Here is a 27,987-nt window from a genome sequence, read left to right on the forward strand (position 1 = left end):
GGCATTGCATAGCTCATCGATAAAAAAAAAAAAAAAAAACATTAAAAAAATTAATCATTTTGAAATACTTATGGATAAATTATATGCTTTTTATCATCAATCCCCAAAAAATCTACGAGAATGAAATACGATTGCAAAAGACCTTGGTATCGAAATTTTAAAGATCAACTGTGTGTTTGGACCACAATGGGCAGCTCTTGCTGTGTGGAGAAATTACCCAGCTTTATGCAAGCATTTTGCATCAAACGATGAATATAAGGGCTTTTAAAACCGACTTCTCAATTTGGAATTTTTAAAAAATCTAGCATTAATGATTGATATCCTACAGGAATTATCATATCTGTCAGAAGCTCTACAAAGTCGCAATATAAGTATTATAAGGGCTAAGTTAGCTTTTTTTTTTCTCTCTCTCTCTCTCTCTCTCTCTCAACGATGCGAGCCCTTTGTTAAAATTTCCATAGTTCACTACTGCCTGTATGTGTGGGTTTTCTGTAAATGGAGAATGCCAGGGATGCAGTTTTGCAATGCAAGTCAGTACTCAAAGTTTATGGCATTACCCATCATTATCCAAAATAACATTGAACACTGTAGATCATAAAGAAGATCACACAAAATGTGAAAAATCCAAGAATAAAACAAAGAATTTCACAAAAATCTATACAAAACATTTTCACATCCTCTTTACTAGCATTCAAGGCTTCAGACTTAAAATGTTGCATAACACCATGATTACATACATTACTTTAAATTTTTCAGGAAATGACAATATATACTAAAATATAAATTAAAAAACTTTAATCAATACCTTCTAATATTTCAGCAATGTTATATTGCCATCTTCTGGGAACATAAAACAATGATATGTGCACGCAGGCACTAACAACGAGCAAATGAGGCTATAGAAGGCAACTGCTGTTGATCCTAGATCTTGCAGCATATTCTGTGGTAGGTATCTAGTGCATGGTCTGCAAGTCCTGAGTGGCTGTATTGGTGAAACCGGATGTAGTCTTTGTGTTTGGATATCCTGATATTAGCTGTCCTGCCTATTTGGCCGTAGTATGACAGTTGACAACTGCAAGGGACCTGGTATAGTCCAGATAAGTCTAGGGAAAGTGGCTGGTCTTTGGTGGAGCAGATAAGGGATGCCAATTTCTTATATGGTTTGTACAGGTAGTCGGGTCATTTTTGTTTTTCAGGATTTTTGTTAGCTTTCACATGAAAAGCTAACAAAAATCCTAAAAAAAATTATCTGGATATTCGACTATATCCAGTTTCACCAATACAGCCACTCAGGACTTGCAGACCATGCACTAGATACCCACCACAGAATATGCTGGAAGAAAGCCATTTTACTACATCGCAGCAAATATAAATATGAAAGATTATTCTTGGAATCAGCCTCAGTTCTAAAGAACTTCCGAAACCTCGACAAATTTGGGTGCATGAGACTGCCCCAAATTTGGGAAGCTTGCATCCTAAGAACATTAGCCCAACAGCCAAGACAACCCAATTTAGCCCTGCTAGGGGCACCTTTAGGACTCTAGGACCAACGCCAGTTGCCTTCTTTAGCCTCATTTGCTCGTTGTTAGTGCCTACATGCACATATCATAGTTTAAAGTCATGTATAACCAATGTATAAGTTTATCTACAAGGATTACATACATTAAAAGTTCATCTATTATGTCTCACAGAAATCTCAAATAGCACTCTTAATATAATATTATAATAGCTATTGTCTGTCCATTGCTTCGTACCACATTCTGCACGATTCATCTGTAAGAAGAATGGTATACATGTGTATTTGTCATATCTGGCATTCCATGCCAGAGACTGCTAAACCTAGAATCCCCTTCCTTATGATGTGATCTGGTTCAAAATATTTTTTTGCATCCTTTGTTGCTTTTATTTCATATACCATGCATTCAAATAACCACTCTGAACTCTCTGATAATTTATCCTTGAAGGTTGATTTTCTATAATCCCTATAGAAAAATATCCAAACAGTGTGATCACATTTCTTAGTCACTTCAATATTTGTAATGCAAACTTGCTTCCACTCTCTAACTTCACAAATCACAGCTGTAAGAGATTCTGAAGTATTTGCTGTTAGTAATGATTAGGGATTCTGAGTCTCAGCTATTTCTCTGATCTTGGGACTCAAAAAAAATTTTTTCCCAAGTCCGAGGAACTCTCCAGACTATACAATTTTGCAAATGAAATTATATTTTTACAAAATACTTTCACTACTGTTAAATAAATTGCATGATTATGGCAGAGGAAATTTTCAAATGAGCTTTCACTTCCAAATTTTTGCTTAATTCTTTATAGTCGCAATATGTTTTTAAAAATTGTTCCAAATCATTTCATTGCTATGTACATGTTTTGTATATCAGTTGAAAAACATTCTCCAGGTATACGGACTCATCCTAAATTAAAAAGTAAAAATGTTTACATAATTTGAATGAACTACAATACTGAAATATCTTTTATTTCCAATACTAGTCCACTTAACCAATGTATGAATAAAATGTTGATCCATTTCTATTAATTCTTTAAGTTTTGATATTCACTATTCTTTTTTATTTTCATAGAAGTCAAAAATTAATTTAAGGTATCTTATTGATTCTTTGGTTATACATAATTCTGCTTTGAAATTGATGCACATATAAAACAACTAGTGAAAGTTGTTCAAATTGAAATTCCATCTTTGGTTGCAACCTAAATACAATTATCACTTAATTTTCTTGTTTTGCAAATGCTTCAAACTGATTGATCAGCCTTAATTCTTATTGAGCTACCTGATGGTTCACTATTTTCCTCAATCCTTCTTTTAAAATGTGATTCATTCTAAATGTCTCAATAGTCCACTAGTGTTTGATCCCTAACATGAAATCAGATTTGGACAATAATTGCACTGAGCTGCTTCCTTACATCTCGTGAAATGTTTTTCTACACTTTGGATTGAATAATTTTCATTTTCAGGTTAAAGTGAAAATATTAAAATTATAAGTAATTTTTAATCTTGCTAAGAACTTATCAAATGTGATCCAAATTTTAAAATAAAAAATGAAAAATAACAACCTCACCATATTGTATTATTATCTGAAACCTTCGTGAAGTCGAGGATTCGTTGAGGGAGGCTATACATTATGCCCCCTTAAGTCACAGTAGTTAAATAACAGAATATTTATTTATATATCAACATTTTTGTTTATAGTTTCCTGTAATTTGATGCAAGTAATTACTTTTTCTCATACCTTCTCTTAAACTCATTTACACTAGATCCACTCACCACTTTGAGGCAAACTGTTCTATTCACTCACTGCTCTGTGAGAGAAAAATCTAGTTCTCACCCATTTCTTAACCATGAACAAACCGAACTTTCACAGATGCCCAAGTTCTCGCCTAACCTTCCATATAACAAAAAATTTCATTAGACAGTATCCTATAGTCCATTCAGAAGTTTAGAGACCCCATCATATTACCTGTGTTTCTCCTTTACCCTGGTATGCAGTCCACATACTCTGAATATGTCCTCATAAATCTGCATTCCATAATCACGATATAATATTTGTAACTCTTCTTTGCACCCTTTCCTCAGTTTCTTTATCTCCTTCAAACCCTGGAGATCAAATCTACACACAGTAGTTCAAGTGTTGTCTTATCAAGGCCTTATAAAGAGACAAAATGACATTCTTATGCTTACATGTCAGAGTTTGTTTCAACACTGCAATTATCGTTGGGTATGTATTTGCTATATGGCCAGTGAACTTCAAATCTCTGTGCACAACAGAAAAATCACTAACCTCATCAGTTTATTATAGCATAACAAACAGTACTAATATGACATGCCATTGGAAATCTCATCATGCCAAAGTGCATAACTTTACCCTTACTACCTTGATTAATTTTAAAAATCATTAAAAATTATTAACAGCCATTAATCGTTTTCCCAAATTCCCAGCCTATTCAAATCATTCTGTAACTACTGGATAACAGCAGCATCCCTAATTGCCCTGCATGCCTATGCTATATTTTCCTAACCTCTGCATACTGTCCTGATGTCCTCAATGTATAGATTGATGTCATCCGATGTGTCCTATGTCACCCTATATATACTCTCTTACTCCACTAGTATCTATCCCACAACCTGGAAACTGATCTATATTCAACTCATTCCCAAGAAGGGTGACAAGTCGCTGCCATCCAACTACCGCCCTATGTAGCTTACCTCAGTCCTGTCTAAAATAATGGAAAAAAATCCTCATTCTTGCTTTGATTTTATTTCTAAACATTTTTGCCCCCTTAAGTCACAGTAGGTAAACAACAGAATATATATTTATATATCAACATTTTTGTTTATAATTTCCTGTAATTTGGTGCAAGTAATCATTACCTGGAGCAGATGACAAATGTGATAAAGCACTGCAGAAATTAAAATGTTTAAAAGAGAAATCCAGTTTAACCATTCAATATGAAGAATATCCTTAACATGTATACACACTACTAATATGTTTAAAAAAATGTGTTAAAATGCAAGACTTTCCATCTTTCTGATTACAGCCTCATTTCTCAGCACTTTAGGACCATCAGTACCATGATTTTCTCATCTTGAAAGGATTTTGCTTAAATGTGTTACCTTGTAGTGGGCAGAAAAATGTCTTATAGCATTAATATTTATATCTCTTTTAGGTAGTAGATAAATTTTATTGCCGAATGTGAGACCAGCCATCATTTATTAAAGACCTGAAGCAGTTTTTTGGAAAAAAATTCGATGTTTGGTTTTCAGAGAAAGGTCTCTAAATCTTAGCTGCCCTACTCTGCTAGTGGCATTCATGGGATTGATGTAAAAAATGAATAAAATAAAAATGAGTGGATTCGTTATTTGAATTAATTTGCTCAATTAACAGTTAAACATTTTCTGTAATGTATGTTGAAATGCGTGATTGTGTATATATATAATTATTTACATGGATATATATATATGCGCGCACACACACACACACACACACACACACACACCCTCATTGAGATTGACTCTGACATATTAACAGGACACACATATATATATTTATATCAATAGTTGCTTGCACTAGAAATATACTTGACAGAAACAGATTGTTCATTTGAACAAATTTGTTGATTTAGCATTCAGAAATTGCAATGGTGAAAGTTTTTTTGTTGTATGTGTATATACGTACCAGTGGCATACACAAAATGGTTCAGGCAAATATTATTTTTCCCTTCCTACCTTTAAGAAGGTTGTATACCTCTGCTGAAAGATTGGTGCACTGAAATGATAACATTTGTCTGTTATTTTGGCAGATTTTATTGCAGTGTTGATTTTTTTTAATACTCCGGTAGTTAATGCTATATTAGCAGATAATAGTAGAAAAAGTTAACCGAAAGGAGTTTAAGTTTCTTTTCAATTGGAACGCTATGGACTTTTACATCAGAAAACCATCTATGTAACAGATATATACAGTATGTTTGTGTTAGCTATTCAAAAATCTATTTCATGTAACTTTAGCATATAATTGAATTATCAGTTTTTCAATGCAGCTGGATTAGCAAGCTTAAGTATTTATGTAGCATTCCTAGGAGATCTTCCTGTAGACTACTTTGAAATAAATATGATTGTTACATGTGTTGTATCGTAATCTACCATTTATCTGACCTCCTCTTTTCAACTTATTTCTGGTACAGTACCATGTAATTGTACTTCAGTTATCAGGACAGCAAATTGGTTTCCCGATGCAGTCGGATAAACAGTAGTTTACTGTAGCTGAGTGTTAATGAAAAATAAAAGAAAAACCTTAGGAGGCATTCCTTTAGATCTTTCTTTAAATTTTGGTAAAATAAATGTGATCATGGCATGTGTTGTAGTTGGGTGTTAATAGAAGATAAGACTTGGAAAAAACTCTAAAAATATTTATTGGATCAATTTTAACAATCAGCATATTAAAATCTTGAAATATTTTAATCAGGAATCTTATATACAGACTCTTAATAAAATGCCTAATGTACAGTGTTATCCCTAACTTTGTGTTCTTTCATGATATCAAATCTATTTCAGGAAATAAAAGAAATTGCTGCTAGGCATCTAGATCTCTTATAAAACAAGCTTTGAAAAATGGATTAATTTTTTAAAGCTTGTTTCCATGAAAAATGATAAAATAAACCTGTAATTATATCCATAAGATCCAAAAGTGATCTGAAATCCCTTCTAAATTTGTAAGAATGGCAACTTTTTTTTTAACCATATCTAAGTATCCTCATAATAGAAGCTCAGCATAATAAAAAAATTGCAAAACTAGCAAATCAATGTAATTTTATTTCCTCTCACATTCTCTACAGTCTCCTGCTCTCCCTTAACTACTGTAAGTAATAACCAAATCGCACTCAGTAATGAAAGCTTAATTTCGTGATCAATCCCCAAGAATTATCCCTCAAAGAAAAAGAAATAGATAATGAAAAAATAAAATAATAATAAATACTCCTCATCCAACATCCTCTATTTTTGGCCAAATTAAAACTTACAAATCTGGATACAACGCATTTTTTTGTATAACCATATTATCTCATCCTTTATCTATATACATATATCTGTAAACTAATAAAATTATTAGAAAAGTTGAAATTTATAATCAGAAATACAAGCAAACTGTTTTGATACATAAAAAAATTAGCACCTTATCCAGTGGCATCTTAACTCCCTTTGATATGGCCCTCCTCACTATATAATATTATCAGTTTCCTTAAAGTGCTTGACATTATTTCATTTCTTCCTTCCTTCTAAATGATTAATTTTCTAAGTTTCCATAATGAATTAATTCCTAATAAATAAGTTAATTCCTGATTAATAATTTCTGCAAACTTTTTAAAATATGAAGATAATGTTTACATTCAAATACACTATCTACCAATAATTGTCTGGATACTTTAGCAATTTATAATTGATACCAGCAGACAAACCATAATATCAGATATGTCCTTTCAGCTTTGATCACCTCCTGCAACCTTTGAGGGAGACTTTCCACCAATCTGTGGCAGACATCAAAGCAGCACTGAGTTCAGCGACAGATTGAGGACGTGCTGCTCTAGACCTCCACTCGAATTCAACCCACAGGTGTTTGATGGGATTGAGGTCAGGACTTTGCACAGGCCAGGGCAGTCATATAACACCCATTTTTTCATACCATTCCATAATAGCTACAACTTTGTCGCATGAGGCATTGTCTTCTTGATAGTAACACGGTTCCTTTCCATAAAAACTCCACAGTGTAGGCAGCACCTGATTATCCAGAATATCAAGGTACTGAGCTGCCTTCATGGAACACGGACAGCCACCAGTGGGCCCCACTCCAAACCAGCTGAATGCACCCCATACTGTTACTCCTCCACCACCAAACTTTACTGTGGATACAACACATTGTGGTAACATGCGTTCACCAGGCTGCCTCCACACCCACACCCTTGCCATCAGACTGGACACAGGTGAACCTTGATTCATTGATTACAATTTTCGACTGGTCAATTTTGAGGAGTACCATTTTCGACTGGTCAATTCTCCAATTCACAAGCTCTTCGCACTAGGCCAAACAACTGCCTTGTTTGTTGTTGTGATGTTCGACTTGTGTGCTGCTCTTCCATGGAACCCAGTAAATTGAGTTCTTTTCATACAGTATTAGTGCTGGTGTTACTGGCACTCTGGAATTCATCACAGGTGGTCTGTGCTTATTGTAGATGGTTTTTGCACACCCTCCTGTACCTGTCAGTCATTTTTGGTGACCGCCCTGGGTGTTTCCTACACTAGTGATGCCAGAACGTCTCCATTTGTTGATCACATTGCCATCCATTGATTTTGGATGCTCCAGTTCAGCATCAATTGTACATATGGAGATGCCACCAATGTGACAGCTCTTGAAGTCACTGAGTTCGCATCATGTTGCCATATCACCAGTTTTTATATTATCAAACCTGGAATGTTCCATAACTGCAAATAACAGGGGTGTCTGGACAATTGGTAGATAGTGTATTTGGATCTCCAGTAAGCCAAAATATCAGTAGCCAACTTGCTAAATTATTCTTGACAGACTTTGGAAGTCTACTATCCTATTAATTTTCTTCTCTTTGGTATCTCATTCGGTAGCACATATATTGAAGATGTCTTATGCTGTGGGATAAAAGACAATTTTATCTTTATTAGACTTTATAATGTACAGTAGAATTTGAAAAAAGATAACTATTTATCTTAATGCTTACCAGATTTAACAACCAATTAAATCAAAATTTACTGCAAACCTATAAATATAAGGATATGTTTGCATTTCAAATTATGCCATCCTTACTCTATAATGTACTCCATAATTCTATATATATGCACATATATATCTTAACATATGCATATAAATTTTCTGTATCTTTTATAAACTTAAATCATAAATACCTAATGCAGAACTTGATAAACCAACAGTATACATTACTAATCAACCATACAAATATACTACACAAAACCCATAGTGCTTCCCTTACATTCTTAACTCCAGCAAGTATATTTTCAAGCATACTTACTACAGTGTTGTCTTTCACAAGCCAGTTAAAAATTAACTAATTTTATCAAAAATCAAATGATGCAAAAAAAAAAAAAAAAAAATACAGTGTACCGACACCTTTATTAATAGTGACACATCACATATTGAATCGGTATCATTTTGGCTTGAAACTTTTCCTGCTAGCAAAGAATGCATACCAACACATACTTGCTCAACAAAAAAAAAGTGCTGTGTACGTGTTGTGTGTCTATATATATATATATATATATATATTTGATGCAATGGATTTACTTGGTTGTATGACTTAATTGAAGAAACTTAAATGACTAAAAGCAAAGGAATAGCAAAATAGAAAAACCAGTTTATTATTTTGAATGCAGGACTAGTTTCATCTTCCTAGAAGACTTCATTGGGAATATGTGTATAGCAGATGTGAGTCTGCAAGATTTAAGGTAACCAGTGGTGTACCACAAGGATTAGTGCTTGGTCTACTGTTATTCAATCAATACATAAATGATATTGGGAAGGATTTGACAAGTGACATACAGCTATTTGCTGATGATGCAAAGATAGGTAGGGTAGGAATGCTGCTGATATGCAGTACTTGCTATTGTGGGCATGGGAAAATGGATGTCAGTAAATGTAAAGTCATTCACTTTGGTGTGATTTGATATCCAGTGTCGTATTATATTGATGGGATTATGCTTGAAGAAACTGATGGTGTGTTAGTAGATAGGAAGTTGAAGTTCAGGGACCATGCAGCAAAGATTGCAAAATACGATTCAAAAGATTATTGCAATGCTGAAACGAACATCCACATATAAAGATAAGGATGTCATTTTGCCTCTTTACAAGGTCTTGATAGGACCTCACTTGGACTATTGTGTGCAGGTCTTGTCTCCTGGTTTTTGTTGTGATTCTGATATTATTATTACGTAACACCTCCAGGGAGTCCAAAGACTCATCGAGAGAGGGCGCCTACTCTACATCTCTCCGTCTCCACCAATCCACCCGTAACTACCTTCATCATCTACACCAATGCCATCCACTGCCAACCACCATCCTTAGTATTTTCACAGACATCCATGCTCGTGGCTGGAGAGTGGATATGCTAACTACTCGGCCAACCAGGCTGGCAATAGCGGAGAGAGTGTAAAAATGATATCATGATTATGGAATATTGATTGTAGACTCTAGACACTGGCAAACAGGAGAAAAAAAAGGGAGGGGGGTGATATGGTTGAGTTTTATAAACTTCTGAAAGGATCATACAGGATTTCAAGTGATTAGATTTTTCAATTTATGGAGGATGGGGAAAGGACAAGAGCACATCCTTGCAAGCTGAGAGAATGAATGTCACTAAGAAGGTGGTGAGGGCTAGATTTTTCTCTCATAGGGTGGTGCATGATTGGAATGGATTGCCATTGGATGTTGTGAGTGCAAACAGTGTGGATGAATTCAAGAATAAGTATGATAGCTGGTGCATGTAGCATGTGGCCTCCCTCGATGAGTCCTTGACTCCCTGGAGGTCTCTCTTAATAATAATATAACGTGAAAAGAGAAATACAAAATACAGGCAGTCCCCGAGTTACGTACGACCTGACTTATGACGTTCCGTACTTGAGAATGGGCTCCTAGGCCTCCCCCATAAGGATAATTAATAATCTGGAAACTAGTTTCTTTTGCACATGTAAACAAACCCACACTTCACTGCATTATTAAAGCAGCTCTTCTCGTTATTTGGAAGTTAAATTTAAGGACCTGGGTCACATTTGCCATGTTTGAAGATTGGATCTTGAATTGTTTTATGCCTGCTGTGGAACATTATTGTTCATAAAAGAAAATTCCCTTAAAAATTCTGCTTGTGCTGGACATCCAACATCTTTAGATGACTTTCACCCTAATGTAAAGGTCGTCATATTTTTACCACCCAATATTACATCCAATGGACCAGGGAGTCATTTCTGCATTTAAGGCTTATTACTTATGGCATACATTCCCACAAGCAGTCAGGGCTACAGAAGATGATGTGATGACCCTGAGAGAGAGTTCTGGAAGAATTATAACATCCATGATCCCATCAAAAACATTGCTGATTAGCTAGACCTAGATGATATCAAAGTTTAAGTGAAAAGAACTTGCATACCTGCGCTATACGAATGCCAGAAAGGTGTACCACTAAATTATATTATAACATATTATAACTAAGATGAAAAGCCAAACGGCTATTTTTTCTGGTGAGGTTGATAAGTAAAGGGAATAAAAATCCCTTATTGTTTTTCAGCCAGTATGCGAAACTCTAAGATCAAAAACTACGATCTAAACGTTTCATGCCGACAAAGTGGCAGCAGATCCAAGTGTAAGTGACCACTTGGTAGTGCAACACCAAGGCAACTCAATGCAAAGATGGAGCAAGCTCCCTCAATATTCTTGATATTTTCTCATAATGTAAAAACACATAGCTCCTAGGAGATGTAGTACTGCTTTACATTATGAGGAGAGGTCACTACCCAGACCGGTTTCAACCTTTTTTGAGGTCTCATCAGTGAGTAGCTAGACACCTTTCTGGCATTCGTATAGCGAAGGTATGCAAGTTCTTTTCACTTAAACTTTGATATCATCTAGGTCTAGCTACTCACTGATGAGACCTCAAAAAAAGGTTGAAACCAACATTGCTGATTCTTGGGAGGAAGTGAAGCAATCAACAATTAAATTGGTGTGGAACAAACTGTGCCATCAATTCTGTGATGATTTTCATGGTTTCACAGAAGAAATCGCCAAAGCCAGAAAAGCTGTGGTGGATAATGGCAATGCACTGCAATTGGACATCCATGAAAATGATGTCATCGACTTACTAGAGTCCCATTCACAACAAGAATTAACCAATGAAGACCGTATGGAGATAGAGAAGCATCTGAAACACAAGAACCAGAAGATCCAGAGCCAAGAAGTTTATGACAAAAGAATTAGCTTTCGTCTCATTGAAGCAGGATTTGCTTAGCTTGAGGAGCAATCAGCAGTTTACAAAGGTTTACCGTACAGTTGGTGAGAACATTAGCTGCTACAAGCCCATTGATGAAAAAAGAAAAAGCTGTGCAAACAACCCTAGATACCTTTTTCAAGAAACTGACTTGGGTGGTAAGTTCTCCTCCTCCAGAAACAAAATCAAATCCTGATTCTCCAGCACCATCTTCTGGTTAATGTTAGCCTACCTTCTTGCCTCAGAAATGCCCTGTCCATTAAGCAAGACATTGATGCAACCATTAATATTCTTATTATTGACACATACGCGCCATTATAGTATTGTTGTTATTATCACTACCGCACATGTGCTGTTCATCAGGAGATAGTAGGGTTGGTTTCTTGGGAGCATTTAGTATTTTTGTCTGTCTTATGGGGATAATAGCCATTAGCTAAGGTGTGGCGTAAGTTAACCAGTTCAGCAGCAAGAGCATTGTCATTGGAACATATTGCTCTCGCCCTGTGGGCCTGCGTTTTTAAGATACCATACTGTTGACAAGGGTGAAAAAAATCGCACAAACGTTAACCTACAGAGAGAGAGAGAGAGAGCAATCTGTTCCAATGACAATGCTGTTGCTGCTGAGCTGGCTCACTTACGGCACACCTTCTTAGTCACTGGCTATAATCCCCATAAGATAGACAAAATACTAAATGCTCTCAAGAAAACCCTTCTACTATTCACCACTGAGAACTACAAAAAAACGGTCACCCCCATACATTAAAGGCACATCGGAAAAGATATCTAGAATTCTTAATAAACATCAACTACACACTGTATTCAGACCAGTCAAACCAGAAGAACTGTGGACATCTGCATCAGTGAACATAAAAGATACATCTGGCACTATCGCTATGACAAGTCGGGCCTAGCAGACCATTCTTTGAATATTCCTGCACACAGGATCAACTGGAAGAAAACAAAAGTACTGCACAGAAGCCTTAAAACATACTCCTAATCTTAACAAATATGGCTGTATAAATTTGCCTAAGATTTGGAGACAGTCATCTTAAGACATAACTAGTACCTGCTTTCTCTCTCTGTGTCTAATTAGGACTTGAGTCTTTGTGTTGTTGCTTCAATTTTTCAAACTAGTCCCATTATTACACGATGTTGTAGTCTCGCATACTGTGGCTGTGGCAAATTTTTGTGCTCTGAAAATGCTGGTTATAAAACTAGTGAAATATCAGCAATAAGTCAATAAATAGTTATTTATTTACCTTTCTGTGTTCTGATATATTACCGTCAAAATTAGTCAACAATTTGTGTTGCTTGCTTTCAGTATCTAAGACAACAATTGTTTCTTTTATTTCTTGGGAGCATTATAATATCCTTACTTTTCTGTAGATTTTTTTAAGGCTTTACCTTTTGCCATGATAACATTATCCATTAGAAGTTTTTCATTGCTAATTGTGAAGACTGATTCCTAAGCTATAATCGCTCTTTGATTGTTACTCCTTAGCCTTTCAACTTTTGCATATGTGAGATCATATCCACATGAGCATGCTTAACAGTACTGTGGGATCCAGAATGTCTTCAGTAGTCTGTGTATAACTTAATTTATAATTGTTGTTCTCTTGTAATATATGTTTTATATTTTGCTTTTCATTTTATACACATGATGAGTTCGTCAAGGAAGACAAAGCTAATCCCGAGTTCAAAATAAATAGTTTTTTCTATTTTGTTATCCCTTGCCTGTCGTGTAAATAACGCGGATGTTAGGTTCTATAGAAATGCCATGTTATATAAATCGTGTTATCCGAGACTCAGATCACATAGAAAAAGTAGGGGTATGTTCCGAAATCATTTTTTTTTTTTTTAATTATATAAACAATGACATCCAACAAAAGAATATTTTTATTTAAAAAATAATTTTTAAAATCAAATATAGGTATACCTCTGGTAACGAAACCTCAATATAATGAACATAAAAATTTTATGTAAAAATATTAAAATTTTAAGTTTAAATCCCGGCAATCATCCGATTGGCGAACAACGATGAATCATCACGTACTCCAAGCTATGGGTGTGTCTGTTTTAACAGTTTCGTGCATCATTCGTGTTAATTTAGTTGTTGCTTAAACTTTGTAGGGCGTGTTTCAGTGTGGTGCATTGTAATAAATGACGTATGTCCTCTTATAGCATTATTGTAGATTTTGTAAATATTAATTGATATTTTGGTTTTCTATTCATTTAGTTAAAATGTTAGAATCAAGAAAAAGAAAAGCAATTTCTTTAGGAACTAAATTAAATATCGTACAACGTGTTGAAAGGGGTGAAAGAAAATCTGATGTGGCACATTCTTTAGGATTAGCGCAGTCAACTTTAACAACCATACTTAGTCAATCAGAAAAAATAAAACAGTCTGCTCAGAGTTGTACAGATGTTACAGCAGCAAAATTAACTCACTTTAGGAGTCCAATTTTAGAAAAAATGCAGAAAATGTTAAGTTTGTGGGTAGGTGACATGTCACAATATCACATACCTTTAACTCAAATGCTGATTCAAGAAAAAGCATTATTTTTGTTTAATCACCCAAAATCTGAACAAATTGAAGAAATTGCGCAACATTTTGCGGCTTCTCATGGTTGGTTTGAGAAATTTAAAAAACAGGCCAGAATTCATAGCGTAAAATTATCAGGAGAAGCTGCAAGTACAGATGTTGAAGCTGCAAATAAATTTCCAGAAAAACTAAAGGAAATAATTGAACACAAAAAATTTTCACCAAATTCGGTGTTCAATGTTGACGAAAGCAGTTTATTCTGGAAACGGCTACCATCAAAAAGCTTAATTTCTGTTGAAGAAAAATCAGCAGCTGGGTTCAAAGCAGCCAAAGACCGTTTAACATTACTCTTTGGATCAAGTGCCTCTGGAGATTTTTAATTAAATTGTTATCAGTTTACTGTTCAGAAAATCCAAGAGCATTAAAAAGTAACAAAAACGAATTTATGTAATATGGAAAGCTAATAGAAAAGCATGGATTACCAAGGAGTTATTTACTGATTGGTTTGTTAACCATTTTTGTAATTAAAGTGTACTGTAATATGGAAAGCTAATAGAAAAGCATGGATTACCGAGGAGTTATTTACTGATTGGTTTGTTAACCATTTTTGTCCAGAAGTGAAACGGTATTGCCAAAGAAATAATTTTGAAGAAAAAGCTCTTTTCTTGTTGGACAAACTCTGGGACCTCCTACTGATCTTAATACATTAGACGCATGCACTCCTGTCAAAGTTGTCTTTCTTCCAGCAAACACAACTTCCCTGATTCAACTGATGGATCAGGGAATAATAGCAACATTTAAAGCTTATTATCTGCATGGTACATTAAGCAATTTAATTGAACTAGAAGATAAAGAGCAAATGTCAATTAAAACTTTTTGGAAAAACTACACCATTAAAGACGTAATTGGAAACATTAATAGCTCTTGGAAAGAAGTCACTCAGAAATGCTTAAATGGAGTTTGCTGCAAATTATGGCCAGAAGTTCTACTAGAAGAAGAAAATAACATTCAAGAGATTAGAAATGAAGTTATCCAGATGGGTCAATCAATAGGTTTCGAAAACGTCGATGAAGAGGATGTAAGAAATTTATTAAATGCAGAAGATGATGGTTTTTCAGTAGAAGATTTAGAAAAACTTGTTAGTAACGAAGCCAAAGAAAATGAAGACAAAATTAAAGAAGTGCCAACCGAAAAAGTGTTATGAACCAACGATTTAAAAAAGTGCTCAAATGACATTGAGAACGTTTTAAATTTTTTCAATGAAAATGATCCTGATTTAGGAAGAAGTGTTATTGTTAAGCGATCAGTGTTAAATGCAATAAATCTGTATAGGCAATTGTTAAATGAAAGAGAAAAAAAGCATAAACAATCAACTTTAGATTCGTATTTTAAAATGTCGTGATTTTATCTTTGTTTGGTATGTGATATTGACTTCGTATTTAATAAAGCTTTTCTTTTTTCAAAAATGTCTTTCATTTTCTTTATGTACAAATGTATCCCTATTATGGCCATTGTATTTAGAAATTTCGCTTAACAAAGTAATTTTGTGGAACGCATCCTCTTCGTTAATCGAGGTATACCTGTATTTTTATAAAATTATAAAAAATTACAAATTGTACGTAAATTTCATTGCACATAATGCATAAATGTTTTAGGCAAAATAAAATAAAGTGCATATATTAATTGTCATCAGTGTCTTCAAAACTAGCATTTCATAGATGTTATATGTTTAGACTGGCTGGATGTTGTCATCACTACTATGTTGCGTACTACTATGCTGCAATTTTTTTTATTAAGTTCATAATATATAGCTAAACAAATATCCAATTGTCTTGTGAATTTTCTGGAGTGCTCCATTGAGGGATCATTATATGTAAAATTACTTCCTAACTTTCTTGCCAAGTCCAATCCGTCTGCTAATTTCTTTAAGCTGAATTCTTTAACAGATTCATCACAATCTGAATCTTCAGCAGAACTTTCCCTGCCATTTGGTTCGACGTCATCTATTAATTGTACCAGTTCCTCCTCATTTAAATCTATTTCCCCATCAATTAATTATTCACTAATTTCATTTTCAACTATTACTATCAAAATAAAATTTTTACATTAAAAAAAAAACATTACATATTGTATTTAACTCACCAGAAAATGAAGTGCTCAGCTTTGAGATTAACACACTTATGATTATGATTTTTAATGCACTTTCCTGGCAGAAAACGAAGACAATTTTCAACGATAAATACTTTATACGGCAAACAATTGACGTACATGCATGCCAAAGGATATTTCCCCTAATAGAAATTCACTACTTATAACTGTATGCGCAATACGGGCAGACGCAAATTTAAAGAAGATAAAATTTGATTTAAGTTGCGCAGTGAAAAATATATGAAAAGATAAAGGGTTACTACAATCTGTAGACCATGTTATATCGAAACCGCATTGTTAAGTACCACGTTACACGAGGGTTACCTGTGTGTGTGTGTGTATATATACATACACGAGGTGTGACAATTTAATTCCCGGAATGGCTGCATAGTGTCACCCGTGTGGCGATTTGGTTGGAGTCATGTGAGTAATCATGTTTGTACATCTTTTAACTAATGTGTGCGTAAACCTCAAGCCAACAGAGCCATTTGCTAGTTGGCTGTTGCAAAAACAATAGAGATCTGCATGCAAACTTTGACATAAAAATGTGTGATCGAAATTTGGAGTGGCATATTAACATTAAATTTTGTGTGAAAATTGGCAAAACTGCTACTGAAACATTGCAGCTGTTGAAAGTGGCATATGGTGTGGATGCTCTGAAAAAGTCAAGTGTCTTTTGAATGGCATAAGAGATTCAAAGGTGGACAAGAAGATATGAATGATGACCCCAGAAATGCACAGTCAAAAACAAAAATGATGGATGCAAATGTTAACAAAGTGTGAGATTTGGTACGGTCTGACAGATGATTAAGTGTACGATTAATGGCTAATGAATTGCAAAATGAATCGAGAAACAGTCAGAGTAATTTTAACTGAAGAATTGGGTCTGTGAAATCACGACAATGCGCCAAGCCATAGTGCACTCATTGTGAGAGAGTTCCTGGCCAAAAAATCAATTACCAAATTAGGCCCTCCTGCTTATTTATTGACCCGGCTTAGCTTCTTGTGATTTCTAGCTGTTTCTAAAATTAAAAACTGCGCTAAAAAGGACGAAGATTTTCTGACATCACTGATATCCAGCATAATGTGATAAAAGAACTCAAGTATTCCGGAAAAAGAGTTCCATGCCTGTTTCCAAAAATGAGAACACCGTCTAAACCAGTGTATAAATACACAAAGGGACTACTTCGAAGGCGAAAGTAGCTACTAATGTATAGTTCCAAACGTGGTTTTTTTACAGGTGCATTCCATGAATTAAATTGTCGCTCCTCATATATAGTTTCCACATGAATAATACTGTGATTCCGTTTATTTAACCTCGGCTATTACAGACTGCATAACCATACACCAAGAAAAGATAAACCACTGTTCTTGATTTTAGAAACATTTCAGAATAACGAAATTGCCTATATCAGAAATTCTGGCAATTAGATTAACCCCAAGGCCAAAAACATAGACCTTGTGTAATATATATATATAAACAGGCTGTTAAAATAAAATACAGCCCTGAGATTACAACCGATTAGAATACACCTCAGCCTTTTATACCACCTATATAGGGAATGCAGTGCTTGTTCACCTAACAACTGTTTACAATTTTTCATCTGAAGATGACTGACTGCCTGAAATGACCATCACCCTATGACATTACTTCCTTTATCAGCTTCTTAGGTATTTTTTTGTCCATTCATCTGTTCTCAGAAATACCAGTCATCTAAATTGCTTTTCTATTATTTAACAGCTTTTTCCACTATTCAAGATTTATATAGGTTTTAATATATATATATACACACACACACTTCAGTATTGTTTATTGTACTGTAGTTCACTTTGTCTTAATCTGTTTATATATTGGCACTTATTTTATATTCGATTTCTAATTAATGAAATTCAGAATGGTTCTTTTTTTTTTTTAATTCTCCTCAACTTGCACTTTTATGTTTTTCCTATACCATGTAACTCCGTGTAGAAGAAATAAAAAAAACAGACAAGGATTATCCTTACTTACTTTCAAGGTAGGTTACTTTCTTTATAATTTTTAGATAATGTATTAATAATTCAGCTTTTTCGATTTTTATTTTCTGTTAACATTCAACTATAACACATGCTGTAATCATATTTATAAGTGGCCTAAAGAAAGATTTGCTAGGGATGCTCTGCTTAACATTGTTTGCTAATTCAGCTGGAAAGAAAAACAAAATAGGAACAACCTGAACAGTTCATCCAGAAAATTCTAAATCACAGTTTATCAACTTTAACACTTTGCAGAAGTCGTGGCTGATATGACAGACACAAACAACTTGTTTAATATAAATATTCTTACACATATCCAGTGTATAGCTTGGAGGTCATGAGTAGCTGCACATGCATTATTACGAGTGATATTCCAAAACTGTTTATGCGGTCAGTTTTGGTTTAACACGTGTTATGTAAAGGTGTGTGATGTTCTCAAATTGTATCTGAGAGATGCCACGAACTCCGATGTCAGTATAGTATTGGTTTAGTTTTTTTTATTATTATTATTATTTACTGTCGAAAATGGCTGTAAAAATATATTGATTGGATAATCCATCAGATGTTGAAGAGATTTAGCGAATGTTACTTGAGTCTGATGATGAGAATGCAAAGTTTTTTTGTTTTTTTTATGTTGAGCCCATACACAGGAGGTTGCTTGGTCAACCTATGATACATTAGTACCGTGTATGGGTGGTGGGTCGGGAAAGGAGGAATTTGTTTACATTTGATTTCAATGACTTTAAATTGCATTCCTTGGGAAACAGCAGGTGGGAGACTTTTCCACAGTGCAGCAGCTGCAGGGATGAAGGAAGAGGAAAAGAAACTTGTTCTGTTTGTTTCTAGGTGAACTGCGAAGGGATGTTGTGCAACAGCTGTACGTGTTCCAATGAATTTAGTACTGAGCGGAGGAATTATTGATGATATTTCCGATGAACATTTCCCATGGAAATATTTGTAGAATATATATACTGCAGAGTCCATACGTCTGTGTGAAAGAGGGGGGGAGGGAGTTGGTAAGGGATGGATCATTGATAAGTCTAATTGCTCTCCTCTGTATTGAGTCTAGCTTTTTGGGGCCCCACCCCATATGTGGGAGCAGTATTCAATAGTTGGGCGGATTTGTGACTTGTATAATGTTAATAGCTGTTTGGGGGTGAAGTAACTTCTTGAGCAAAAGAGAAATCCTAGTTTTTTTGAGGCTGAGGATGCAATGTTTGAGATATGTTTATGCCAGGAGAGGTTTGATGCGAGGGTGATGCCAAGGAGTGAGATCTCAAACTGTCTGGAGATTTGGGTATCATTAAAAAGGATATTGGGAAAAAACGGTTCTTTTTTTTGGGAAATAGTACAGAACTGGGTTTTATTGGTGTTGAAATTTATGAGGTTATCTGAACCCCATTGGAAAATGGCTTGGAGATCCGAGTTGAAGGTCGCAGTGGTTGATATTGTGTAGGTTGAGGTGAGTTGTGTAGGGTAAGACTTATCAAATGCAAGCGAAGAGTGTAGTGTGCTGTCATCTGTAAAACTGTGTATTGGGTTGGAGGTCAATTGCAGTAGGTCATTGATATATAGCAGGAAGAGGGTTGATGAGAGGATAGAACCTTGTGGGACCCTAGCATTAATTGAGTGGTGAGATGATAGGGGGCCGTCCATCATCACACTGAGTGTGCGTCTAGACAGAAAACTGGCGATCCACCTACAGAAGCCCTGGGTCAGACCGAACGATGGTAGTTTGTCTAGTAGGCCTTTATGCCAAATCCGGTCAAAGGCTTTGGAGATATCTTGTGCAACCACTTGAGATTCGCCAAACCTCTCCATAGCCTTCATCCAGAGATGGGTGACATATGTGAGTAGATCTCCTGTTGATCAGCAGTGGCGGAATCCATACTGTCTGTCCTTTATTTGGTGAGTGTCTTCAAGATAGTGTAGGAATTGGGAATTGATGATTTTTTTCCATTACATTCGACAGGACTGAGGTAAGTGAGATAGGGCGGTAATTGGATGGCAGTGACTTGTCAACCTTCTTGGGGATAGGCTGAATATAAGCCAATTTCCAGTTTGTGGGATAGATTCCAGTGGAGTAGGAGAGTATATATAGGTGAAATAGGATAGGGGTCAGTTCTGTAGTACAAACTTTCAGAACAATTGGGGCCAAGAGACTTTCCTGTGTCTAATTTGGACAGTATTTTTCGGATCTCATCCTGGCAAAAGAATATGGGAGGCATTGTATGTTGGGTGTCTGGAATGGTTGGGGGACATTTACCATTGTCAGTTATAATTAAAAGAAACGCACGTATTAACCACAGTGAAAATTATTTAATGTAAATATTTCATCCTAAGTATCTTAGGACATCATCAGTACAGTAGTTTAAACAATAATAGGAATAACATACAGTTAGGGTGCATGATTACAATAGAATCTCATTAAATGTGTGTAACGTGTTACAGAAGTTAAAAAAAAACAAAAAAACTAATAATTATTTTACACAATTTTGTATGACAATCTCACCATTGATGTTGCCTGGCGTTTATGAGATTCCATGCTCATGTAAATTGTCTTACTTTGGAGACAGGTAGGTCTGTTCAGAAATGCATCTCGGAACATCAAGACCACATTCGTTTTTTTAAACTGCAAAAATCTGGCCTCTCTCAACACGGAATTGAAAATCCAAGCCATGGGATCCATTGGGAAAAGTCTAAAGTTTTACATAGATCGTTATATAAACATGAACGTTTATATAAAGAAAGTTCTGAAGCCCTACTACACAGACCAAATTTAAACCGCAATGACGTTCTTACTACTCCTAAAGTATGGGGAATTGTTATACAAAATTGTGTAAAATAATTATCAGGGTTTTTTTTTTTTTTTTTTTTTTACTTCTGTAACACATTACGCACGTTTAATGAGATTCTATTGTAATCATGCACCCTAACTCTATGTTATTCCTATTTAAACTACTGTACTGATGATGTCCTAAGATACTTAGGATGAAATATTTACATTAAATAATTTTCACTGTGGTTAATACGTGTGTTTCTTTTAATTATGATCTCACCACAGGTTTTGTTATTTAAAAAATAAAAATAAAATGTCAGTTATGCATGCATTTGAAGCAAAGTATGAGGCTAGAAGATTGTTTTTTTCTGTGGGTGATGATGCAGTAGAGCCATTGGGGTGGGAATAGTGTTGGGCAGAAATTACAGCCAATTGCTTTGGCGAGAGACCAAAAGGCTCGGCTGCCATTTGGACAGGCTGCTAGTTTCCTGCTTTTTTCTCTTTCGAACTCTGTTTTGGAAGTGTTGATTGTTTTTTTGCATTTATTACGGGCTACGGTGTAAGCTTTTGAAGGAGGATGGGGTTCTTGATTTCAGCCAGTTGTGGTATGTCTGGTGTTTCATCTCTACAGCCTTGGCACATCTTTTGGAGAACCAGGGTTTCGTTAGGGAATGGCAGTTCAGGGTGCTGTGTGGAATGTATGTATTCATGCTGGTGAGAATTACTTTGGTAATAAGCTCGGTGCATATGTTTGGGTTGGAAGGCCGGAAGCAATAGTTCAACCATGGGAATGCAGCATAAAAGTTGCAGCATAAAAGAGGCTGTCCCACTTGGCACTGTTATAGTGCCAAACTACTGTTGTGTGGGAGTGTCTGTGTAAACGTTGTTGCATGGGGGAGGAGATGAGCAGGTTGTGGTCAGAATTGCCCGGGGGGAGGGGCTCACTACTTTCACTGTGTATTTGGAGGGGGTCATTGGTGAGGAAGAGATCTAGGGTGTTTGTGAGTGGTTTGAGTTATCAGGTATTCTGGTTGGCATCTGGACTAGTTGTGTAAGGTCGTTAGTGAGGCAAATGTTTCGGCAAAATCTATTTCGCTGTTTGGAAAGTGGGATTGGAGAAAGTCGATTTTTAGGGAGAGTAAATTAAAGAGCTCAGGGTGGTTAGTTGTGTTGGGGTGGCGATAGAGACAGCAGATGAATTGGATTGAGTGGGGAAGGGATATTTTCAACTAAAGGAGGTAAAAGTTGGGTGATTCTAGATTGGGTGCTCTCTGGCAAGGTATGTCAGAGCAGATATGTGCAGACACCACCCTTGGGACGAACGTTGTTGAAAAGTGAGGAGTTTGGAAGGTTGAGATAAGTGGTGTTGCTGGGAGGTGAGAATTGTGTTTCTGCCAGGAAGAGTAGGTGATGATGTGAAAGTTCATTCAGAAGATTCGGATACCGAACAAGATATTTCTAGTGAAGATGAATTAGACATGAATGAAGAGTGTTTTCTTGGAAAGGAAAAATCCAATAAGAACACAAATTAGAAGACAGTCGCATAATATTTTGTGTCAGCTTCCATTAGTTCAGCCAAATGCAAAAAATGCCAAGACAGAACTTGAAACTTGGAATTGCTTTATCACGGAGATATTTTAAATTTAATCTATCATATAGAAATAAATACATCGATTCTATTTCAAACCAGTATGTATTCAAGAGAAAGAGATGCTAAACGAATAGACAAAACAGAATTGAAAGCATTTTTAGGCCTGATATCTAGCTGGTTCACAGCACAATAATCGGCTAAATTTTTATTCTTTATATTTCTTTGTTCAATAATTTCTAGATTGTAACTGAAAATAAACCATCATGTATTATATTTGCAATGTTTTTTTTAAAGTTTTATCGCATTTTAGCATACATTAGTAATGAATGTATCTCTCAGATACACGTGACCTATGCTGCAATTTTTTCGACTGCGACTTCTGCAGGGTTAAATGGGTTTATTGAGCTCTGAATTATAGCAAAATCATTGGTACTAGCTAAGTAACCCGAGTTTCCTTATTTTGTGACTCCCACTCATGAAAAGTAATAAGCCTAGAGTACGTTAGTACCATGAGTGGGAAGGAAGTTAAGGAAATTTTTTTTTACTTATATATTATTATTATTACATGACACCTCCAGGGAGTCCAAAGACTCATCGAAGGAGGGCTCCTACTCTACAAGCTATTTCATCTCCACCAATTACAGCATTCAAATCTACACCAACGGCATCTATCGCTGACCACCACTAGTATTTTCACAGACAATCACGAACATCCATGTCCACAGCAGGATTCGAACCCACAGCCTTTTGAGTGGAGAGCTGATACGCTAACCACTTGGTCAACCAGGCCGGCATATATATTTTGTGTTTATTTTTTACATAGTCCCGAAACCCTGATACCAAACATGGAACTTTTCAAACCACTTCAGACTTCCTTTAAGTAGGCCATCAGCCTTAGACCAAGTAATGAAATTCATCTCCTACCTAAACACAATAATTAACAATAATGCCCACATTGGGATTCAAATCCATGGACAGAATGGATACGCCAATCATTTGGCCAACCAGGCCAGCAGTATTTTAGATTTGGACATAAAAGATCATCCTTAAATGTTACATTCTTGGATGGGAGAAAGTTTAGTGGTATTTTTCAAACCAACTTTTGTTCTTACTTTTAAGATATATATAATTGTTTTAAATTTTGTAAATAGTATTGGAAAAAAAAATCTCTGTAGAATGTTCAGCAAGTGCCTAGGGAAAAAAAAAACTAATAATAAAGAAATAAAAATAGTGCTAACTGAATACTTTCAGCGCATCTGCCTGATAGTAGAAATTTGATTCGGGTACTTCTGTTAAGTTGAAAGTTGCAGTGACTTTTCTCTCTTCACTTCTAATCCTCAGTCTAGCTTCTAGTATTGGTGGACATAAATGATTCCTGGTAGATAGGTTTATATATTGGTTACTTGTAACTATTATTTTTCAGGAAATAACAACGTATACTAAAACATTAATTATAAAAACTTTCCTATATTTCAGCAACATTACATTGCCACCTTAAAAAAAAAAAAAAAGCAATGATATGTACATGCACGCACTAATATTGAGCAAATGATGCTGAAGAAAGGCAAACAAAATTGAGCCTAGAGTCCTAAATCCCCACCCCCATAGTGGACCAAATTGGGTAGTCATGGTTGTTGGGATGAGGATCTGAGTATGCTTCCCAAATTTCGGACAGTCTCATGCACCCAAATTTCTTGAGTTTTGGAAAGTTTTTCTGGGCAGTTTAATAGAGTGGCCTTCTTTCAGCCTATCCTGTGTCCAAAGCCTGGTCAGTAAGTCCTGAGTGGATGTATTGGTGGAACTGGATGTAGTCTTTGTGTTTAGAAATTCTGATATTAGCTGTTTGGCCATAGGAGGACAGTTTGCAACTGCAAGGGGCCTGGTATACATCTAATAGATACAGAGATTGTGGCTGGTCTTTGGTGGAAGATTAGAGATGCCAATTTTTCATGTGGTTTGTGTTTGTAAGTGGTCATAAGTGCTCCGGTTATATGGAACGGTGATAAATCTTGAGTGATATGTGCTCTGAAGGGGGCGAGAGAAGGAAGGATGCAGTTACAGGGATTTAATATTTTTTGGGTTATTTAGGGATTGTAGTCATTGGCTAAGAAATTGTTGAAGATATGGTCAAATTCAGTAGTTAGGGCACTATTATCAGAACTGATTAATTTTGCCCTGTTATATAGGGTTTTTAGAATCCCATGTTGTTGGTAGGGGAGTGATATTGACTGCTGATGAATGTACCTGTATGTGTAGCTTCTCTGTATCTATGTAGCGATTTTGTGTGTGTGGGAGTGGGTGGGATTCCATCAGGCTGGCATGCAATCAGTGTCAAGGAATGGGAGACTTATCATTGTTTTCCTTTTCTAAGGTAAACTGGATCCTGGGGTATTGATTGTTTAGATGTTGAGAGAGTTTGTGGAGCTTATCCAGGCCATGTGGACAAATGGAAGACACATTATCTACCTAGCATAACCAGACAGTGGATTTATGTGTCTACAGAAGTTGAAAGTTTATTTTTCACATGGTCAGAGACTATAATAAATTTAGTTTAATCCTTTATCCAAGTGTGTGCAAACAAAGTTTGCGCCTGAAAGTATCTTCAGGACTGGGGTAAAGTGGTACAACACCGGGCGACTCCTTGCAAAGGTGGAGCAAGATACCAACACTCCTATCTCAGTATCTCCTATAATGCAAAACACATCTTGCGGATATGTATAATGTTATGCATTAAGGGAAGGGCCACTACCCAGACTAGTTTCGACCTTTATTGAGGTCTCTTCAGTGGGAGCCAGGCCCAAGTGGAGATACCAAGGCAGAAGCATTAGCAAGGTCATCTCCTCCTATAGGAGCTGCCAAACGGTGTGCCACCTTTTTATTAAATTACTCTGGATTTAGAGAAAGATGTTGAAAGTTTATTTTTCACTTGGTCAGAGACTATAATAAATTTAGTTTAATCCTTTATCCAAATAAAGGGTAAAGGATTTGGTAAAGTGGATAAAGGAATAAACTAAATTTATTATAGTCTCTGACCAAGTGAAAAATAAACTTTCATCATCTTTCTCTAAATCCAGAGTAATTTAATAAAAAGGTGGCACACTGTTTGGCAGCTCCTATAGGAGGAGATGACCTTGCTAATGCTTTGCCTTTGTATCTCCACTTGGGCCTGGCTCCCACTGAATAGACCTCAATAAAGGTCGAAACTAGTCTAGGTAGTCAAGGAGATGTGTTTTGCATTATGGGAGATACTGAGATAGGAGTGTTGGTAGCTTGCTCCACCTTTGCAAGGAGTCGCCCGGTGTTGTACCACTTTACCCCAGTCCTGAAGATACTTTCAGGTGCTAACTTTGTTTGCACACACTTGGATAAAGGATTAAAACTAAATTTATTATAATGTCTACAGAGGTCTCGATGAAGAAGTTGGCCAGGGGTAGAGAACCCATGACTGTCTCTACTATTCATAGAATTTTTCTTACCAAACAAAATAGCTAAGTTCATGGTGAACTGAAACAGGACTGAGATATCAGAAGGAAATGTGACTTGGATGAGATGTAAGGTATTTTTTGAGTGAGACATTAAAACTGACCATTATGTTCAGTGTGTTGGAATGTGAGTTTTTCTTTACTGTCCTTAAAGTAGGCTGAGTTTTTTATGTGGGACAGTATGTTGCCAGTATATTGTGTGTAAATAATGTATATTGTGTGTAATATTGTGTGTAAATAATGTATATTGTGTGTAAATAATGTATATTGTGTGTAATATTGTGTGTATAAATGTTTGGCTAATATTTATGTAGGTGAATTAATTCATTACTTCTTACAATGGGAAGTAATCACACATTTTATGGATTTTTGGTAGTCCATATTATTGGGGGGCAGGGGGGGAGGATCTAGAGTTATAAGGTTTTTGTTTGTTTTTGACTGCCACAGGCCAAGAGGTAACCTTTTTAAGCAGCCTATGGACTATTTTGATCTATGTACTGGTGGGATCATATTCTATAAGGAGGTAGGAAGAACAATTCAAAGTAAGCAGACAAGCTAACCTGTGTATCCTAATTGGTTTAAAACCACAGTGGCATTTTCCTTTATCTGCTTTGGTAATTACTGTTCTGTTGTTGTTTTTAGTTTCTTGCAGAGCTTCAAATTCTTTTCTTGAGAGAGGTTTCTTTTTGGTGGTTTAACATGGATGAGTACATTGGCTTCATCCAGTCTGATGTTGTTGGCAGTATGGTTGGGAAGCTGAGGATGCCTCACTCTACTTGAATCGTTATTTCTTCTGCCAGATTTTTTTTTAGATGCTAGAGCATAGTTATGGCCACATGTGAGTGCTCTAATTTCTTCAGGCATTCTATTCTCGAATACCACCTCAAACTTCTTTTTGGGTACAGTATGTAGATGCGTTTGCCATATGGCCAGCTACTGAATTCCTTATCTAAAATCAACTCCTTCACCCACATGACCACTTCACCATGGAAAAAGAAAAGGATGCAAAATTAGCTTTCCTGGGTGTTCTCCTCTCCTGTATCTCTTCTGGAATATTTACATCTGTTCACCATAAACTAACTTCACAGGCCTGTACATACTGCAAGATTCAGCCCATCATCCATTTAAAAAAATAAGCATCTTCAAATCCTTGGTTGCCATCCACAAATGATAAACATCCCCCACACCTCAAAAAAAACCTTTGTCCCTGGTGTTTACCAGGTTCAGTCATCATTTCAGGTTTAGCTTTGAAGAAAGTTATTTAAAAAGAGTGCTGAGGCACTTGTACACTGGCCCAGATGTAAATCAGAAAGACTGCTTCTCAGTTATCAAGATGTGGAAGAGTCTCATCCTCATAAATGGCAAGTAATAGTGCATTTTCCTTTCCTCTGGTTTTATAATATCATGTGTCATTCTATTATTTATCTAAACTTTATTCATTTTTATTTCAAATCTCAAATTTTGGCTTTAATTGTAATCTCATTTTATTTTGTGCCACCTGTGTGGTGGCATTCCAGCATATGGCTAAGCTCTATAAATAGTATTAAACGTTCTTTATTCTAGTCTCACCCTCTGATTACACTGATGCACAGATGATGACCAGTTAGTTTCTGGTTGAAATGTTTCTAATAATCTCTATTCACTGCCAATGGCTTAACTGTCTAGACACTTTCCCTATTTCCCCTGTTTCCTGCATTCACATCAGGGTGATGGCACTCTCTCTCTTGCTGCCACCATCAACCATCTGTTGGGGGGGGGGGGGATTTCAAAAATCCACCTAGTCTTTACCTAAAATCAAAAAACCCTTTCTGGTCCATGGACAAATTCTCTTCAGCTGCCTTACCATCAACATCCGACAAGTGGAGAGAACACTTGTTGGATGTTGTCATTTGTGCTT

The 27,987-nt window shown here is 35.8% G+C and overlaps 1 protein-coding gene across 4 annotated transcripts in view; it reads left to right on the forward strand.

The window, feature by feature from the left end:
• Nucleotides 1–27,987, forward strand: part of LOC150095396 (ubiquitin-protein ligase E3C) — a 662,747-nt gene that overhangs the window by 561,747 nt on the left and 73,013 nt on the right. The window contains exon 22 of one of the 4 annotated variants that reach the window (XM_090409810.1): nt 18,195–18,240. The exons of the other annotated variants lie outside the window; for them this stretch is intronic. Coding sequence (XP_090265936.1) covers nt 18,195–18,203 — 9 coding nt within the window. The 3' untranslated portion in view covers nt 18,204–18,240. The remainder of the gene's footprint in view (nt 1–18,194; nt 18,241–27,987) is intronic. 4 annotated transcript variants of the gene reach the window in all.

This window comes from Typopeltis vanoorti, chromosome 20 (genome assembly GCF_054136105.1).
Source record: "Typopeltis vanoorti isolate ZY-2024b chromosome 20, IOZ_Tvanoo_1.0, whole genome shotgun sequence".
Taxonomy (NCBI): Eukaryota; Metazoa; Arthropoda; class Arachnida; order Uropygi; family Thelyphonidae; genus Typopeltis; species Typopeltis vanoorti.